We start from the raw sequence: 19,920 nt of genomic DNA, 5'->3' as shown, positions 1-19,920 counted from the left end.
TTAACAGTCTGACTCCCATCAGCAAAGCTTCTTTGGCAGGTCTCTCGTACTCTGACCGTCACCTGGAAAACACAAAGTATTGATTAGCACAAATACTTAGTGTCATTATATTTAGATGGATTATTAGATCACATGTTGGTTGTATGAAGGGTGGAGGATATTAGAAACAGCTGTGTGTGCTTGTCATGTGACTGAGAACAATGAAGAGAAATAATGTGTTGTTGTGTTTGTGTGGAGGTGTTTCTCTGCTATGGATCAGTGTGAGGACAGAGAGGAGGGAGTCCCTCCCTCTAAAAGCTCTCTGTGTGGGGAACATGACAGCCAGACCAAAGCTCAGAGGTGAGATGAGGATCTCTAACTGTCCATCACTGTTCTCCACCATCATTATTCACACTCACTGTCAACTACTGAATAATAACTCACAATAACTCTAATGAACCACTGACTTTCTGAGTTAACAAAGACCTCAACAACTGATTAGTCAACTAATCAACTGAGATGAAGCATCTTTCATCAGATGACATGTTGATGAACAGGAGAACGTTTCTCATCCACTGTCTTCTTACTGATTTTCATTCAGCTGCTGACAGTCTGGTCAAAATTCATCTTTTTAATCTCTTTGATTTGTTAATTGTTTGTTTGTATCAGGATGCAGCAGCAGAGAGCAGACTCTCCTGAACCCAGCTGTGTGTCCATGAAGAGTGACCGCTCTATGCCTCTTTCTATTAACTTTAATATTGGACAACCTGCTGATGGAAGGTAAGAATCTAAAACTATTTGGTACATTGGCTGTTTGGACTGAATAAACCTCCTGTGTTATGTGGGGTGGAGCAGGTGAACCCAGGTACAGACAGACAGGTTAAAAGGCTTTAATGCTCAAAAACCAACAGACAGGATTACAGGTCATAACAGGAAGGAAGTCAGAATCAAGTGAAAACCAGCAGGAACAGGTAACAAAAGGAACAGGATCAGAATCTAGTTGAGTAAAATGAAAGTGTCCAATGGAGTAACTTTGACAAACTCTCTGGGAATGAATGACTGAGACCAGTATGTGTACTGAAGAGCTGATGAGGGAATTACAGAGTGGAAACAGGTGAGCAGGTGGATGTGGAACTGAAAGCAGTTGTAGGTGGGACCACGCTGGATGTTGACAGAGATGTTCAGGGTAGAGACCTTGAGGGCCGAGGCGTCAACGAAGCCACGTAGAAGGGCAGCCAAGAGGCAGGAGGTCTGACAGGAAGTCAGCAAGACTGGCTGACAGCTCAGAACTAACTGGACGTCTGTGGAGGAGCTGGGCAGTGGAGAAAACCAGGATCTTGGCTGTCCTCAGTTTAGGCTGCTTTTTCCTCCACTAGGCGAAATATCTCTCTCTTCACTTAGATTCTGACATTTCAGCTGGTGGTCAGTCCTGCATTTGTTTGGTGTTAACTTTTTGTCACTGTTTTGTTTGTATCAGGATGCAGCAGCAGAGAGCAGACTCTCCTGAACCCAGCTGTGTGTCCATGAAGAGTGACCGCTCTATGCCTCTTTCTATTAACTTTAATATTGGACAACCTGCTGATGGAAGGTAAGAATCTAAAACCAGTTGGTACATCGACTGTTTGAACTGAATAAGCCTCCTGTGTTATGTGGGGTGGAGCAGATGAACCCAGGTACAGACAGACAGGTTAAAAGGCTTTAATGCTCAAAAACCAACAGACAGGATTACAGGTCATAACAGGAAGTAAGTCAGAATCAGGTGAAAACCAGCAGGAACAGGTAACAAAAGGAACAGGATCAGAATCTAGTTGACTAGAATGAAAGTGTCCAATGGAGTAACTTTGACAAACTCTCTGGGAATGAATGACTGAGACCAGTATGTGTACTGAGGAGCTGATGAGGGAATTACAGAGTGGAAACAGGTGAGCAGGTGGATGTGGAACTGAAAGCAGTTGTAGGTGGGACCACGCTGGATGTTGACAGAGATGTTCAGGGTAGAGACCTTGAGGGCTGAGGCGTCAACGAAGCCACGTAGAAGGGCAGCCAAGAGGCAGGAGGTCTGACAGGAAGTCAGCAAGACTGGCTGACAGCTCAGGAACTGACTAGACGTCTGTGGAGGAGCTGGGCAGTGGAGAAAACCAGGATCTTGGCTGTCCTCAGTTTAGGCTGCTTTTTCCTCCACTAGGCCAAATATCTCTCTCTTCACTTAGATTCTGACATTTCAGCTGGTGGTCAGTCCTGCATTTGTTTGGTGTTAACTTTTTGTCACTGTTTTGTTTGTATCAGGATGCAGCAGCAGAGAGCAGACTCTCCTGAACCCAGCTGTGTGTCCATGAAGAGTGACCGCTCTATGCTTCTTTCTATTAACTTTAATATTGGACAACCTGCTGATGGAAAGTAAGAATGTAAAAGTGAAGTTTGTTATTATCTGACTCTCCTGAGAAGAGGAATCAATATATTGTTTCAGCAGTGACATCACAGTGTCCACCTGTGCAACAGTCACATGTCAAAGAGTTCAGTGTTATAAGACACCAACATGGTCACTATATCAATATGTGTTTAACTATAAAAACATCACATCCAATAATCAGAGCAGCAGCTAACTTGGATGTGTCTGTCTGGAGCTTCAAAGATGGATCCTGCTGAGCAAAGGTCAGAATATTGATCTCAGGATTGATAAACTGAGTGAACAGATTGATAATTGATAGAAATGATTGTTACACACAAGAATGTTTTTCATTTATAGAGGATTGTGAAAATTCTAAAATGTTTCATTAAAGACAAATCAAAGAAAGGAAGAGATACAATGCTCGTTATGTATACGTGTTTCCTTTTCATGTAAGTGTTTACCGTCAAAATTAATGAAAAACCTTTGGTAAAGAGACAATGAAGGTTTCTCAGGCTGCATTAAAATCAAACCAGAACACAGACAACAAAGTGAAAAGGTGTTTTACAGTTCAGTGTTTGTTGTCTTGTCTGTTCTTTCATGCAGCACAATCCATCTCATTAAAACTGCAAACAGTCTCACAAATGGAACTAAACATACAGTCAGTAGTTCTGTCCCTCAGCCCACAGGAAACTGTTTTATTGTGAAAGGCTGTCTGTCATGTTTGACTTCACCTCTGCTGGTGTTGATAAGCTCCGCCCATGGCGCTGCCTCCAAGCTGTGATTGGACGGCTGATTATTTTCAGTTTGACAGGAACATCTTCATCTCAGAAAGACTCAGCTCCCTCCCTCACAGAGCTTCTTATTCAGTGTTGGCAGGTGTTTGCTGCCCTCTGCAGGACAACACTGACATGTAACACACCTCCTCACTTTGTTTCTGCGCTCTGATTTATTGTTTTCTTTTTCACTTTATTTATTTCATCTTGTTCAACTAACCTAACAGACAAAACATTAATATAATTACAATATTAATCCACCTGATCCCTGAACCCTCATGTACTGGCTCCATCAGGCACAGCTTATACCAGTTTAATTTCATACCTTTTTTTCTCCTTCTTCTTCTCTCCTCTCTTCTAAACAAACAAACAACACAAAACAAGAAGGTAAAATGAAGAAAAAGGGATCTTTTCCTTGTTCATCTCACAGATCAAGAGGTCAATATGATAAATGACCCCATTCAAATCAGAAATGCTTTGAAAGTTACTATCAGGATCTGTATGGATCAGATGGGAAATAAACAGGAGATTATTCTCTTAATTTACATTAAATCTTACTCTGCCAAAATTCAAATAGATACTAAACAATGGATGGATGAAGACATTACACAAAAAGAGGAAGCTGATACCATAACATCTCTGAAAACACATAAAGCACCAGGGACAGTTTTTTTTAAAAAGATGTCTGGATCACCTTGTACCTCCTCTAACAGAGTCTGTACAGAGTAAAAGCTGCTTGATGCTGTGTTCATCCATCTGAAGGATGAACTGGGATGTTTATAGTTCAATCTTTAGTTATTGAGGTTGGTACAGATTGTTACTGAGCCATAGAACTCCTGTAGAACATCCTCACTTCCTTCTTCTGTTGACTTAAGACCAAGTCGCCTGCCATCCTCTTTTCATCACCGGAGGAATCTGAATCCCATCAGTCACTCTGTTCTGAAAGATTTATTTTTAACTCCAGGATTCAAATTGATGATTAATCCTTAATTTCTTTGGTTTTAACTGAATGCTTTTATCACTGTTTTATTTGTATCAGGATGCAGCAGCAGAGAACAGACTCTCCTGAACCCAGCTGTGTGTCCATGAAGAGTGACAGGTCTATGGGTCATCCTATTAACTTTAATATTGGACAACCTGCTGATGGAAGGTAAGAATTTGACATCCAGTAATCACAGCAGCATTTACAGGAGTTAATTTTGTCATTATGACAGAACATCTTTAATAAGCTGTTTGCAGATTTGAGTCATTAAATGTCCTTAAACGTGATGTTTTCTCTACAGAGTTCAGCAGCAGAGCTCAGAGGTTCCCAGTGATCAGTCTGCACAGCAGCATCAAACACACCTGGACTCCATATTTATGGTGTGTACATGTACAAATACACCTTTAATATTAACTCCATCAACCACAGATGAAATACTAACGTACCATTCAGGTCCTAACAGTGTCCATGCTGCTCTGTTTAGACCAGCAGGCCTTCAGACTGACAGATGAATCACATGGTTTGTTCTACCAGTTTAAATTAAATGTTCAGTTTATCTTTCTGTTCCAGCTGCTGGAGGAGAACATCGTCACTTTTGTGAAGAATGAGCTGAAGAAAGTCCAGAGGGTTCTGAGTGCAGATTACCCAGAATACTTAGAGAGTCAGGCTGAGGATGAGGAGGTGTTGGACAGTGAGGAGGAAGAACAGAAGAGGAGCAGCAGAGACGCATTTCTGAAGATCACACTGCACTTCCTGAGGAGAATGAAGCAGGAGGAGCTGGCTGACCGTCTGCAGAGCAGTAAGATGATTTAAACAGATTTAACATGATGGAGGCAACATGGGAGAGGTTTATATTTCAAACTCTGCTGTAAATATGCTGCACACATCTGCATCAGATCAGAGGCTGTTTGTCCTCCACTGATGAACTGAATAAAACTGATGGAGGAGGAAAAACTATACAGACACACTTACATGTTCAGATTTCTAGACTTTCTGTAGGATCCACTCACTGATTTCATTTGTTGTTTGTTCATTCAGGACCTACTGCTGCACTGTGCCAACATAAACTCAAGTCTAACCTGAGGAAGAGGTTCCAGTGTGTGTTTGAGGGGATTGCTGAAGCAGGAAACCCAACCCTTCTGAATCAGATCTACACAGAGCTCTACATCACAGAGGGAGGGACTGCAGAGGCCAATCATGAACATGAGGTCAGACAGATTGAAAGAGCATCCAGGAAACCAGACAGACCAGAAACACCAATCAGACAAGAAGACATCTTTAAAGCCTCACCTGGGAGAGATGAACCAATCAGAACAGTGATGACAAAGGGAGTGGCTGGCATTGGGAAAACAGTCTTAACACAGAAGTTCACTCTGGACTGGGCTGAAGACAAAGCCAACCAGGACATACAGTTCATATTTCCATTCACTTTCAGAGAGCTGAATGTGCTGAAAGAGAAAAAGTACAGCTTGGTGGAACTTGTTCATCACTTCTTTACTGAAACCAAAGAAGCTGGAATCTGCAGGTTTGAAGAGTTCCAGGTTGTGTTCATCTTTGATGGTCTGGATGAGTGTCGACTTCCTCTGGACTTCCACAACAATGAGATCCTGACTGATGTTACAGAGTCCACCTCAGTGGATGTGCTGCTGACAAACTTCATCAGGGGGAAACTGCTTCCCTCTGCTCGCCTCTGGATAACCACACGACCTGCAGCAGCCAATCAGATCCCTCCTTGGTGTGTTGACATGGTGACAGAGGTCAGAGGATTCATTGATCTACAGAAGGAGGAGTACTTCAGGAAGAGAATCAGAGATGAGAAGCAGGCCAGCACAATCATCTCCCACATCAAGAGATCTCGAAGCCTCCACATCATGTGCCACATGCCAGTCTTCTGCTGGATCACTGCTACAGTTCTGGAGGATGTGTTGAAAAGCAGAAGGAGAGGAGAGCTACCCAAGACCCTGACTGAGATGTACATCCACTTCCTGGTGGTTCAGTCCAAAGTGAAGAACGTTAAGTATGATAGAGGAGCTGAGACAGATCCACATTGGAGTCCAGAGAGCAAGAAGATGATTGAGTCTCTGGGAAAACTGGCTTTTGAGCAGCTGCAGAAAGGCAACCTGATCTTCTATGAATCAGACCTGACAGAGTGTGGCATCGATATCAGAGCGGCCTCAGTGTACTCAGGAGTGTTCACACAGGTCTTTAAAGAGGAGAGAGGGCTGTACCAGGACAAGGTGTTCTGCTTTGTCCATCTGAGCGTTCAGGAGTTTCTGGCTGCTCTTCATGTCCATCTGACATTCTTCAACTCTGGAGTCAATGTGCTGGCAGAGGAACAAACGACATCCTGGAGGCCTAAACTATTTAAAGACAAACCTGAACCAACACGTTTCTACCAGAGTGCTGTGGACGAGGCCTTAAAGAGTCCAAACGGACACCTGGACTTGTTCCTCCGCTTCCTCCTGGGTCTTTCACTGCAGACCAATCAGACTCTCCTACGAGTTCTGCTGACACAGACAAGAAATAGCCCTCAGACCAATCAGAAAACACTCAAGCACATCAAGAAGAAGATCAGTGAGAGCCTGTGTGCAGAGAGAAGCATCAATCTGTTCCACTGTCTAAATGAACTGAATGATCGTTCTCTGGTGAAGGGGATCCAACAGAACCTGAGATCAGGACCTCTCTCCACAGATGAAGTGTCTCCTGCTCAGTGGTCAGCTCTAGTCTTCATCTTACTGTCATCAGAAACAGATCTGGATGTGTTTGACCTGAGGAAATACTCTGCTTCAGAGGAGGCTCTTCTGAGGCTGCTGCCAGTGGTCAAAACTTCTAACAAAGCTCTGTAAGCACACAGAACTATCCAGATTAACATACTTTAATCTTTGCTCAATGAAGAAAACTAATATTTCTGCTTATCATTTCCAGGCTGAGTGGCTGTAACCTTTCAGAGAGAAGCTGTGCAGCTCTGTCCTCAGTTCTCAGCTCCCAGTCCTCTAGTCTGAGAGAGTTGGATATGAGTAATAATGACCTTCAGGATTCAGGAGTAAAGCTGCTGTCTGTTGGACTGGGGAGTCCACACTGCAAACTGGAATCTCTCAGGTCATTTTTATTACTATGTATTGAACATAATATTTTGGCTTTCTCCCATTTTCTAGTTTGCATGAAGAGTTTTTGCTACCAAAAAGATTTTGTGTACTGTCTGAGCTAAAGTGTTATAATATCAAGTATACAGTAAGTAAGATTCCTTTAATGCCAACATGTGAGTCAGGATATTTGTTTCTGTCATTTAATCTTCAATGAAGACTCAATGTGCATAAAGTAATGAAAATCTAGTATAATGGAAGGAATAACAGAAAATATAAACACAGAATTACTGTCATGTCCTCTACATGCAGGTGAACATACAAAGCAGATCTACTGCTCAGGAAAGGTTGCACATGAATACTACAAATTAACTGTTTAAACACTGAACAAATAAAATCAGAAATATGATGGAAGACACTAAGTTGGCTAATTACTGCAATCACACAGAGAACACTGTTGGAATGAAAAATATGAACTAACATAAAACATCACTAAACTTCTATTAAATCTTACTTTATCTTTAGATATGCTGTCGAACAATATTTAACATTAATGGCATTATTTCTGCCAAAGTAAAAACAGAATGGCATCAGATTAACCCTGATCTTCAGCAATAGCAGCCTCCAGCAGGAACATGTGCTTTCTCTCCTACTACTAAACTAAAATTTATCTGCATGACACCAACATATAACAGGGGGCACTGAGTGTAATGTACACAACAAACATAAAGGCCTGAAGGACAAAATACTGCTTATTTAGCTGAGAATCTTTTTAAGCTCATTAGAGCAACTGTTGTGTGTGTTCAGTCTGGCAGGATGTCTGATCACAGAGGAAGGCTGTGATTCTCTGGCCTCAGCTCTGAGATCCAACCCCTCCCACCTGAGAGAGCTTGACCTGAGCTACAATCATCCAGGAGACTCAGGAGAGAAGCTGCTGTCTGCTGGACTGGAGGATCCACACTGGAGACTGGACACTCTCTGGTAGGGACAGACAGGTGGACACTCTCAGATATTGACAGACAGGTGAACACTCTCTGGTATGGACAGACAGGTGGGCACTCTCAGGTATGGACAGACAGGTGGACACTCTCAGGTATTGACAGACAGGTGGACACTCTCAGGTATGGACAGACAGGTGGACACTCTCAGGTACAGACAGACAGGTGGACACTCTCAGGTGTAGACAGACAGATGGACACTCAGGTACGGACAGGCAGATGGACACTCTCAGGTATAGACAGAAGGTGGACAGTCTCAGGTAATAATATCTTTATTATTACAATATCTTTATATAGCACCTTTAAAAACAGAGTTAACAAAGTGTGTGACAGACAAAGCAAAGACAGTAAAATACAAAGCAAAGAGAAAACACAGAAAGTAATAACAGGTCTGACCTTAAGAAGATGGCAGCAGAAGACAAGGAAAAACAATAGAGAGATGATAAAAAAGATTAAAAGACAATAGAAAGAAGATCGAAAGACAACATTACATAAAAGCAAGTCTGTAGAAATGGGTTTTAAGAAGTGATTTAAAAGAAGTTACTGATTCTGCGAGCCTTATCTCCTCAGGTAGGTCGTTCCAAAGTCGAGGGGCTGTGATGACAAAAGCACGGTCACCTTTAGATTGGCCCAGAAGGGCCCCATCTGAGGATCTAAGGCTGCGGGCTGGCTCGTACGGGGTCAGCATATCAACTTTTTCTAAAACTTTGCTTAAAAAGGGAAATTTAGAAATTGGTCAAAATTATTAAAAACAGAGGGATCAAGGTTAGGTTTCTTTAAAAGAGGTTGCACCACAGCATGTTAAAAAACAGAGAGAAAAAGTCAATTTTCTAGGGAACTGTTGATAATCAATAAAATACTGGGGCCAACTATGTCAATAACTTCTTGGAGAAATTTTGTTGGAATAGCATCAAGGCTGCACGTGGTGGGCTTCATGTGGGCTATGATATCAGATAAAATTGACAGTGATATGGGTTTAAAATTACTAAAACAACAATGAATATCCCTGCTGGTATGTAAAACATGGGCTGTGGGGGTTGTTGCCTTATATCCATGACTTTTTCACTAAAAAAATTTAGAAACTTCTTACACATCTCTTGTAAGGCATTAATAAAATGACAAGGGGAGGGGGTGGTGACTGAGTCTATTATTTTAAATAAAATACTGGGGTTAGAATGATTTGATAAAATTAAACTAGAAAAAAATGATGTTTTAGCCTTTTTTACTGCCTTTTGATAGTTTGTCATTGCGTCTTTCCAGATCTCATAAAATACATGTAAACCTGTTTTTTTTCCATTTGCATTCCTTCCTCCCACAGTCTCTCTTTAATTCTTTGGTGGATTCATTTAGCCAGGGTTGCGGTTCTCTATTTGACTTTTTGTCCTTGTGGGGGTCAACAGAGTCCAGGACAGTCTGAGACCAGCTCCTCTGTATTAAAATGAGGATTAAAGGCAGTTAAAAGTGGTAAAAAGCTCAGAAAACTTGCTAGCAAACATAGAATTAAAAACATGGCGGCGGATGGGTGTACTGTGATTAAAAGGTAATTGGGTTAAAACCACATTGAATAAAACTGCTTTGTGATCAGACACACAGATATCCTTAATCTGAGAGTTGTCGGGGCTGAGACCGCTGTACAGAACTAAGTCAAGAGTCTGACCTTTGGAGTGTGTGGGTTCTTGTATTGCCTGAGTGAGGTTAAAAGATTCTAAAGTGTCCATAAAATCAGTTACAAACGTCCGAGAAGGGCAGCAGATATGGATGTTAAAATCACCTAAAATGAGAATTTTGTTATACTTTGACATGAAGTGGGATAATAACTCAGCAAACTCTTGGATAAAAACATTGTTTGGTTTGGGCGGTCTATAGATTATTAAAATGATTACAGGCTCTTTAGAGTGTACCATAAAACCAAGGTGTTCAAAAGAAGTACGATTATTAATTAAAACAGGGATGCATTTAAATTAATTTCTGTAAATACCAGCAATCCCCCCCTCCCCTGCCTGGTTGTTGTAAGTGTGTAAAATCAGGGGGGGGGTGCTTCAATAAGAGGACTGCAATCTCCCTCAGATAACCACGTCTCTGTGATTATAAAAAAGTCCAGGTTATTAAAAGTAATAAAATCATGACATAAAAAAGACTTGTTATTAAGAGATCTGATATTTAAAAGACCAAAATTTCCAGGTTTAGATTTAAGAGCAGGGGCTAAAAGAGTTTGCTGAGGGACTTGGATTTAATTGTTATGATTTACAGCAGCGGTGCGTGATGATGAGCCTGCTGCAGTGAGTCTATGGTGGGAAATAAATGTCTGTATGGGGAAGGTAACCGGTGAAGATGGTAGTGACAGATGAAGCCTGTGGGGAGAGCTGGTAGGGGGAAAGGTACTGTGAGCTGCTCTTGTTGGAGGAGAAGAAGGCACCGGGGTGGGGTGTGTGTGATGTAAATAGTCATTCAGGTGTGGCAGACTGGACAGCATGCTACATGTTAGCCGCTAGCATTTGGCTAGCCATCCAGTTGGGATGGACTCCATCGGATCTGAACAGGGAGGACAGGTTCCAAAACAAATTCAAATTGTCAATAAAACCTATGTGATGAGCTCTTCAGGCGGACTGAAGCCAGGTGTTGAGGCTGAGGACTCAACATCTGCTCCACTGGCTAGTGTAGGTAGGGGACCACTGATGTAAAAAGACTTACTGCAGTTATTTAAAAGGCTAAAAAGGTCATTAAAATCCCTTTTAGTCAGTTCAGACTACTGACGAGCTGTGTCATTAGACCCCATGTAGACTAATACCCGGTTTATAGAGGATGGTAGTGAATTCAGTAGTCCGGGCAGCCTGTCCAGGATGACCAGGACGGTGGCACCGGGGAAACAGTCAGTGGCAGCATTGAAGAAGCGGGTGTTCCTAATTATGGAATCTCCAACAATCAGTGTGGTTGGAGAGAAGAGGGGACAATGAGATGAAGGCAGAAGATTTCCATGGGAGGAGAGTGCCTGGTCCACACTGTGTTTGGGTGGGTGTCTGTGGTCAGGCGGGGGCATTGGACCTGGGTGAGCGATTCCCCACCAGCTCAGGGTAAGAGAGAACGCCAGAGCACAGCCTTCTTCAGGATCCTGCTCTGAGAAGAAGAGGTTGAGGACCGGGTTGAGGGCCATTTATTTGGCTTTGTGATGGAGTGGCCCGCCACCTGACCACTGTCATTAACCAGCGGAGGGAAAGCTGCGGTGTCGACAGGCACTGTTGTCGGGTCCAGATCTGATTGAGCAGCAGGGGCATCAGCTGGGTGGACCGGAGTGTCATCGGACAAGGTCGTGTAACAGTTGGAGAGGGTCAGGCAGGGGGGAGAGGCAGCCCCACTTGAGTCCCTCTTGCGACCGCGGGCCACCATGTCTGCCCAGGACGACTGGTGTTTGGGTGTGGAGCAGGAGGAGGGCTGCGGACAGGTAGCGGGATCCCATGCAACTGGGTCCTGGAGGGTTGCACTGAGCGAGGCCAGCTGTTTGGACTGCCCGTGTGCCACGTCCATGAAGCTGGACAATAGTGAGTCCTTCTTCAGCAGTTCATCAGAGAGCCGTTGGATATCCTCCTTAAGGTCAGCGATCTTTTTGTTTGCTTTCGTCAGTAGTATGCTGTCCTCACAGGGTAAAGCTGTCATAGGTTGTTTTGGTTAGGAGTTAGGCTCAATGCTAACAATGCTAAAAACTGCCGGCGTCGGCAGTCAGATTTTGTTATTAAAAATCCAAACATGCGATGACTAAAAACCTTATACCAGATTAAAACAAGAATATAAAACGGCAAGACTCTTAAAGTGCGTCATAAAACTTCGGCTTAAAACTGAGTAAAATGTCCTATTTAATGAAAGCTAGTTTACTACTCCAGCAAGTAGGCAGACCCTTGACTTAATTACAGGTGATTACAGGACTTTTATTACAGGTGTCTGTAATGACAGACAGGTAAAGAAAACGGCATCTCTTTTACTCCCAATTTTGATCAGAAACGTAATTAGGTCAAAAAAATAAAGTAAAACTAGATTAATATTAGCAGCATGAATCTCTGATCAGGTGTGACAACGAAAAAGTTTGTCATGGCAGAGTGCAAGAAAAGTGGAATGTTTGCCAAACAATTGACCCATGCAGCACCTGAAATGGCAGAGGGAATGGAGATAAAACAGTTGATCAATGAATTGAAAGACACTATTACAACCGATCAGAGTTCAAATCCTACCAGAACCAGACATCAAGAAAATAATAGAACAAACCACAGAGCTATGACAAAAACAGGAGAGAACAGACAATAGAGTCCATGAACTTGAACACAGGGTTGGAGAAATGCAGGACCAACAAATACTGCGACAGAAAACAAATGAGGATCTGATGATCAGAATGAAAGAGACAGAGACACAAATGGACTACATGGAAAGTAAGTCCAGACAAAATAGTATACGCATGTACAACATCCCAGAGAAAACAGAGGGAAACGATATGACACACTTTCTCAGTAAATTCTTCAATGAGGCACTGGGATTGAGGGGGGATTTTAATATTCACCGGACATATCGCATCTACAGAGAAAATACGCAGCATACCAGACCGATTATAGTAACTTTCCTGAACTATGATGTGAAGAAAAGAATATTACAGACGGCATGGGCAAAGAAAGTGACTTTGAATGGAACGTGTATCTTCTTTGATCATGATTTTACAACAAAAGTTAAACAACAGAGAGCCATGTACAAACCGATGAGACCAGCTGAGAAGAAAAATATTAAATCGTATGTTATCGCCCCAGCAAAGCTGAAAATCATCAATGACAATGGATCGTCTGAAACTTATGACAACCCAGAGATGGCATCCAAGGCTCTAAAAGAACTGGGTATCACATGCGATGGATCAAGTCATCAAACAAGCCCACAAAAGGATGATAGATGGAATGAGCCACCCCGGGACACCGAGAAAAGACTAAATGTAGAGACACGTGAGTGACACGTTTATCCAGGACAGACTGAAACATGAACGGTATGAATAACGGGAGAACTTAGTTCACAGAGGGTAAATGGAGGCGGGGAGGGTCGCTCCTCTTCTTCCTCCCTAATCTATTTGTTTATGCTCTCACCTTTCTCTCTCTTTTTATACTTAATTATTTGGCACTAAATTTTAATTTTAGGAAAGGGAAAGAAAGGAGCTGCCGTCCTTATTTTCTTTTTTTTTCAAAGGACCAAGTGTTCATAAGTAGAACACCGACTACTCATGCAATGAAATATGCATGAAAAAAACAGCTACCCAGGTTTTAAGGTAGCACATCAGGAAGCCAAGTATACTGTTGACTTTATGAGTGTATTGCATATATGTGTCTATTGTTTTATTTTTGTTATATTATGTTTTGTTCTGACTCTTTGGGGCTGAATAACCACATGGAGGATTTGCAACTCTGCCTAAACTTTACTAAAACTGAATATTTAATTCTGCCTGTGTACAACCCTTTTGAAAGTTATGGCTGATCTGAATATTATTTCTCAAAATGTAAATGGTCTCAATAATTGTGTCAAGAGAAAGAAGATTTTACAACAATTGAAAAAAGAAAAAGGGGATATATTATTTCTCCAACAATCACACTTGACACAAGAAGAACATAAGAAGTTGGGCAGAATAGCAAATGCTCAAGTCTTTTCCTCCTCATATAGCTCATCAAGGAGAGGAGGAGCTACTGTTATACAAACTCACATACCATTTCAGAAGATAAATAGTATAGTGGACGAGGAAGGAAGATTCGTTTTAGTGATGGGCAGAATAGAAAATGTAGAAATAACTCTTATAAATATTTATTACCCACCAGATGAGGGTGCTGAATTTATGAACCAAATTATTGATCTAGTGGTAACTAAAGGAAAAGGAACAGTTATTATTGGAGGTGATCTGAATCTTGTCTTAAATCCTGACTTAGACTCAACAACAACACTTAAACATAAATCTGATAAAAACGCAAACATCTGAAGTAAAGCATGTAGAGAGCTGGGAATGATAGATGTGTGGAGAACACTTCAACCAAGAACAAATGATTATACTCACTATTCCAACTAAGACTCTACATATAGTAGATTGGACTTAACATTAACTTAGACATAACAACTATTAAAAATGCACTATTGGAACAATGACTACATCAGATCACACCATGGTCATTCTAACAGTGAAGTTGAACTCAGAGAAAATAAAGTAAATGTGAGTCTATATGTATAGGTAAACAACTGATAGATAATTCTAAAGGAAACCTCAGATTTAAAGATTTAATTTTAAAATATCTAGGAATAATAATCCATAATGATTTAAGTGAAATTTATGAGTTCATTTATCAGAATGTAGAGAAAAAAATTAAACCAGATCTGAACAGGTGGAAAACCATACCTGACTCTATTTTTAATAGAGTAGATACAATTAAAATGATGATCCTCCCCAGTTCCTCTTCCTCTACCGGTTTCACTTCCTTCACAAAGTTCTAAAAGATGGAATGATAACTGATTTTATCTGGAATAACAAAAGAAAAAGGGTCAAACTTAAAACATTAATAAAATCTAAAGGACAGGGTGGATTAGCACTTCCAGATTTACAGAGTTATTTTCATGCCACACAAATAAAGATCATAATGAAACGGACTAATGATAACACAAAAGCTAAGTGGTTTATGATAGAAAAAGAGCAAGCTCCCCTTTCAATAAAGACATTACCATTTATAGATAAGAAAGATAAAACAGATGGACTAATAATACTCTATACAATTGGAAACACATTTGTAAAAAAAATATAAAATAAATAAATAATTTTATCTTAGAGAAATGGCATGGGACCCTCAATTTAAACCAAATAAAATGGATAATGTATTAAAGGTTTGGTCATCAAAAGGACTGCAAATAAACTCACAAATACTAATTAAAAATGGTGTCAGTTCCTTGAAGTTATATCAAATAGATTTGATTTAGCCCAGTCAAATTTTTATCAATATTTACAACTTCAATAACTTTCACAAAAGAGAAGGAAACCAAGAGCAGCACCCTTTAACAAGATTTATGATAAAAAAACTATAATATGGACACCAAGAATACTCTTTCCAAACTATATAAAATACTACAGGATAATACTGAAACACAAGATACAATAAGGACAAAGTGGAACTGAGAACTAGGTGAACAGTTAAAAGAGGAGGATGGGGAAAACGCGTATAAAGCAACACATAAAACAACAAATTCTAGATATTGGAGGAGAACTCATGGAAAATATACACAAGATTATTTATTACACCAAAGTACAATCAAAATTCATTCAATAATTCAATATTTTCTTTTTCTGCCCATCACTAAAAACATTCTGGCAACGTATCATAACATCTATCATGAACATTCTCCAAATTAAACAGCACCTGAACCCAAATATATTATTTTAGGTATATCACCACCTGAACTTACATTAGAAATAGACAGATATCTATATAGGATACTCAGAATTGCAGCTATGAAACAGATAACAAGGAACTGGCTGAAACCTTTATTTAACAACTGGAAGGCAAATGTAAACAGTATGTTAGAAATGGAAAGAATAACTTATAGAATCAGAAATCAGGAACATTTGAAACGGAGACATAAATGGATTAAATATGTGGACCACAATTAAACAATACTGATGCTTTCAGCCCTGAAGAGTTAGAAGAGTTAATGTCTTTTTTTCCTCTTTTCTCTGTGTATGTTTATATTATTGACTTATTTATTTTATTTCCCCCCTTTTTTTCTTTATTATTAATTTTATTTTGCACACTAAAAACATATAAATGTTGTAGGAATGATGTAGATATGAACAATATTATATGTATAACTCTTGCTCCTGCAATAAAGTATAAAAAGGTAAAGACAGACAGATGGACACTGTCACTAACTGAGGGACTCTGGTTGATGTTTAATGGTGGATATGAGGCGAAGGTGTATGAAGCTGATGTGACTTTGTCTCTTCCTCCAGGATGGACCATGGTGGACCACAGAGACTGAAACCTGGTGTGAGGAAGTGTGAGTGTGTTTTCACTTTGATTCATGAGAACTTTGAGAAAAACTGGATGAAATATGTAAAAGAAGTGAACAAAGTTCAAAATGATGGAAAATCAGTTTCAGCCTACACTGACATTTATCTTGAACCGATGAATCCATGAAACATACATTTCCTTCTGTTGGTCACAGTTCAGTTCAAAGAGAAATGTTTTATAAATGGCCACATGGTGGCGCTACCTGCTCCAAAATGTCACTCATGTCTCTCCTGCAGATAAAGTTCATTCATTCATACTGACTTCAGCTGTTTGGACGACAGTTTGAGATGAAAATAACAGACTTGATGTGCAAAGACCTTCATTTTACACCAAACTTTATTGATAAAAACATGAATATTACTGACGTCTTCACTGTCATGTTGACTGTTAATGTTCTAACTGTTGAGTTTACATTTAGACAAACATCAGACGCAGCTGGAACGAAGTTTAACTTTGAATTTGGTAAAAATTCTCACCTAAACGTTCACTTACTCTGTATCTCCAACGCTTTCAGTCACATCTCATGGCCTTCCTCAGTGGATGGAGCGTCTCAGTTGTCATGGAGATGGTTTAAGTTTGAATGGTTTAATTTCAGTAGTTAATAAATCAACAGATGATAAACTGCAGCTGTATTGTGTCTTGTTCTCTCCATCAGATGTCTGTGAACTGGAACTGGACACAAACACAACAAACAGAAACCTCAAACTGTCTGACAACAACAGGAAGGTGACACGTGTGGAGGAGGATCAGTCATATCCTGATCATCCAGACAGATTTGACCACTGTCCTCAGCTGATGTGTAGAAATGATCTGACTGGTCGCTGTTACTGGGAGGTCGAGTGGAGAGGAGACGTTTATATATCAGTGACTTACAGAGGAATCAGCAGGAAAGGAGACTGTGATGACTGTGCGTTTGGAAGAAATGATCAGTCCTGGAGTCTCTACTGCTCTGATCGTGGTCATTACTCTGTCTGGTACAATTACAGAGAAACATTCCTCTCCTCCTCCTCCTCCTCCTCCGTCTCTAACAGAGTAGCAGTGTATGTGGACTGTCCTGCTGGCACTCTGTCCTTCTACAAAATCTCCTCTGACACACTGATCCACCTCCACACCTTCAACACCACATTCACTCAGCCTCTGTATGCTGGGTTTAGGTTCTGGTCTGGTTCAGTGTCTCTGTGTCGGCTGTAGGAGGAAGAGTCTCCTCCTGTTAGAGAAACTCTGCTGACTGAAGATCGGCTGCTGAAATCAAACATCACACACTGATCATCTGTCTCAGACTCAAACAATCAATTATTTTTCCTTCTACATGATTCATTGATTAGTCTCAGCTGACTCTGCTGTTGTTACTGTCAGGATCCAATGAGCAGCTTGCAGCTCTATTCATGTTATAATGAATAACATCTGTCCAGCTGTGGAAGCACAGAGTGTTTTTATGGTTCTCACATGTATTTTATCACATCGTCAATAAAACTATTCATGGTGATATCTTTGACACAATGAATATAACAAGCTTTTAAAATACAACACATTGTTAAAGATACTTTAACTACATCAAGCTCATAATACTTATGTACTTTTACTGCAATACTTTAACTACATCAAGCTCATAATACTTATGTACTTTTACTGCAATACTTTAACTACATCAAACTCATAATACTTATGTACTTTTACTGTAGGAGGATTTTTCATGCAGGACTTTTACTTTAATGGAGTATTTTTACTTTGCTGTATTGGTACTTTTACTGCAGTAAAGTATCTGAGTACTTCTTCCACTACTGGTACTGTGTGTTGTATAATTGAACAGTTTATCAGTGATCAATGGTTTTCTTCAGTCCACCATGTTTGGTAACAGTCGGTATGATTGGATGTTTTGAGGTGAGGTGTCACTCTGTCTGTTCTGATCCATCAGTGACGGGTTGGACTGAAACATCAAAGGCTGCTCCAACGATCATTTTTATTGTTGTCAGTCGCTGATAATAGTCATTGATCATTGATATAAGCTGCTTAAATGAACCTGATTGTGGTGACTGTGTGATGATAAGTTTATTTGTAAAAAGACAGAAAGTGGAGCAGAACCAGAACTTTGCTCCCTGAATGAATAATAGTGAAGCGTTTGCTCCACACACACATTATATATACAGACGCTGACAAATGAAGGAAAACCAACATAAAGTGTGTCAGTGAGGTGTTGGACCACCAGAACAGCTTCAGAGCTCCTCGTTATTGATCCTACAGTCTCTGAACATCATTGATCATAAAGATCTTCCTCATGTGGTGTTGTGATGATGGTGGTGGAGAAGATCAGTAACATCATTGATCATGTGGTGTTGTGATGATGATGGTGGAGAGGATCAATAACATTGTTGATCATGTGGTGTTGTGATGATGATGCTGGGTTGAGATCTGGTGACTGTGAAGGTCGTAACATCTGATTCGCATCATTTAATCCTCATCAAACCATCATCGTCATCCTGGAAGAGACCACTCCCATCAGGATAGACATGTTTCATCACAGGATAAAGCTGATCACTCACAAGTGGACCCAAACCATGCCAGCAAAATGCCCCCCACAGCATAACAGAACCCCCAGACCCTCTCACTGTAGGGGTCCAGCACTCAGACCTGGACCAGGTTTTCCTTTAATCTGTCACCAACTATACTCTCAATGATACTACTCTCAGTAATACTACTCTCAGTACTACTACTCTCAGTACTAATACTGTCAGTACTAATACTGTCAGTGATACTACTCTTAGTACTACTACTCTCAGTACTACAACTCCCAGTACTACCACTCTCAGTACTACTACTCTCAGTGTTAATACTATCTATACTACTACTCCCAGTACTAATACTCTCAGTAATACTACTCTCAGTAGTACTACTCTCAGTACTAATACTCTCAGTACTACTACTCCCTGTACTAATACTCTCAGTAATACTACTCTCAGTAGTACTACTCTCAGTACTAATACTCTCAGTGATACTACTCTTAGTACTACCACGCTCAGTACTACTACTCTCAGTAATAATCCTCATTAGTACTGAGAGTAGTCATTTTCCAAACCATATAAACTTGAATGCTTATTGGAGTTAATTATTTCCAGATGATGTGTATTTGTGTAATGAGTGAGTGTTTGGCCTGAAGTGATTAACAGCTTATATTAAGGTTTGCATTACTATTAGGCAGCTTCATTAGAACAGGGTAAATGGACCAAAAACAGATTTAACTGTCAAAATGCATTTCAGATGGATGCAACACTCTTGAAATAGCTAAACTATTGAGGTGTAACCACCAGACAATCAAACATTCTGTTGTGAATATTCAACAAGGTCGCAGAAAACACATGAAGAAGAACCCGTTATCCTCCAGCGCCACCTTATTCCAGACGTAGCAGGTGTCGATGCTCAGAGACATGGCCGAGGTAAAGAAAGCTGCTGGTAAAGATGCTGAAGCATCAAGATTGGGCCAAGAAATACCTGAAGACAGGTTTTTAGGTTTTATGAATGAAAATGAGATGAAATGAGATGAAATGAGATGGGGGATCGCTCACTTCCAGTCAGGAACCAGTAAGGTGCTGGAGGGGTACTGGGATGGGCTGCTATCATTCCTCCTCCAGGCTGTGAGAACAAATGGACAATAAAGACTAAAT

At 40.5% G+C, this 19,920-nt stretch overlaps 1 protein-coding gene across 1 annotated transcript; it reads left to right on the top strand.

Moving 5' to 3' along the window:
• Positions 1–250: 250 nt before the first annotated feature.
• On the top strand, positions 251–17,793 carry LOC122994639 (NLR family CARD domain-containing protein 3-like). The gene is made up of 9 exons (XM_044369436.1): positions 251–339; positions 4,181–4,291; positions 4,425–4,503; positions 4,694–4,922; positions 5,162–6,965; positions 7,049–7,222; positions 8,014–8,187; positions 16,201–16,247; positions 16,917–17,793. Exons 1-9 carry the CDS (start codon positions 251–253, stop codon positions 17,450–17,452), a joined length of 3,243 nt encoding a protein of 1,080 aa, XP_044225371.1. The 3' UTR covers positions 17,453–17,793.
• Positions 17,794–19,920: the final 2,127 nt, after the last annotated feature.

The sequence above is a fragment of the Thunnus albacares genome, chromosome 12, assembly GCF_914725855.1.
Source record: "Thunnus albacares chromosome 12, fThuAlb1.1, whole genome shotgun sequence".
Classification (NCBI taxonomy): Eukaryota; Metazoa; Chordata; class Actinopteri; order Scombriformes; family Scombridae; genus Thunnus; species Thunnus albacares.
Note: the sequence above shows the minus strand (reverse complement) of the source record. Positions and strands in the feature narration are given on the sequence as shown.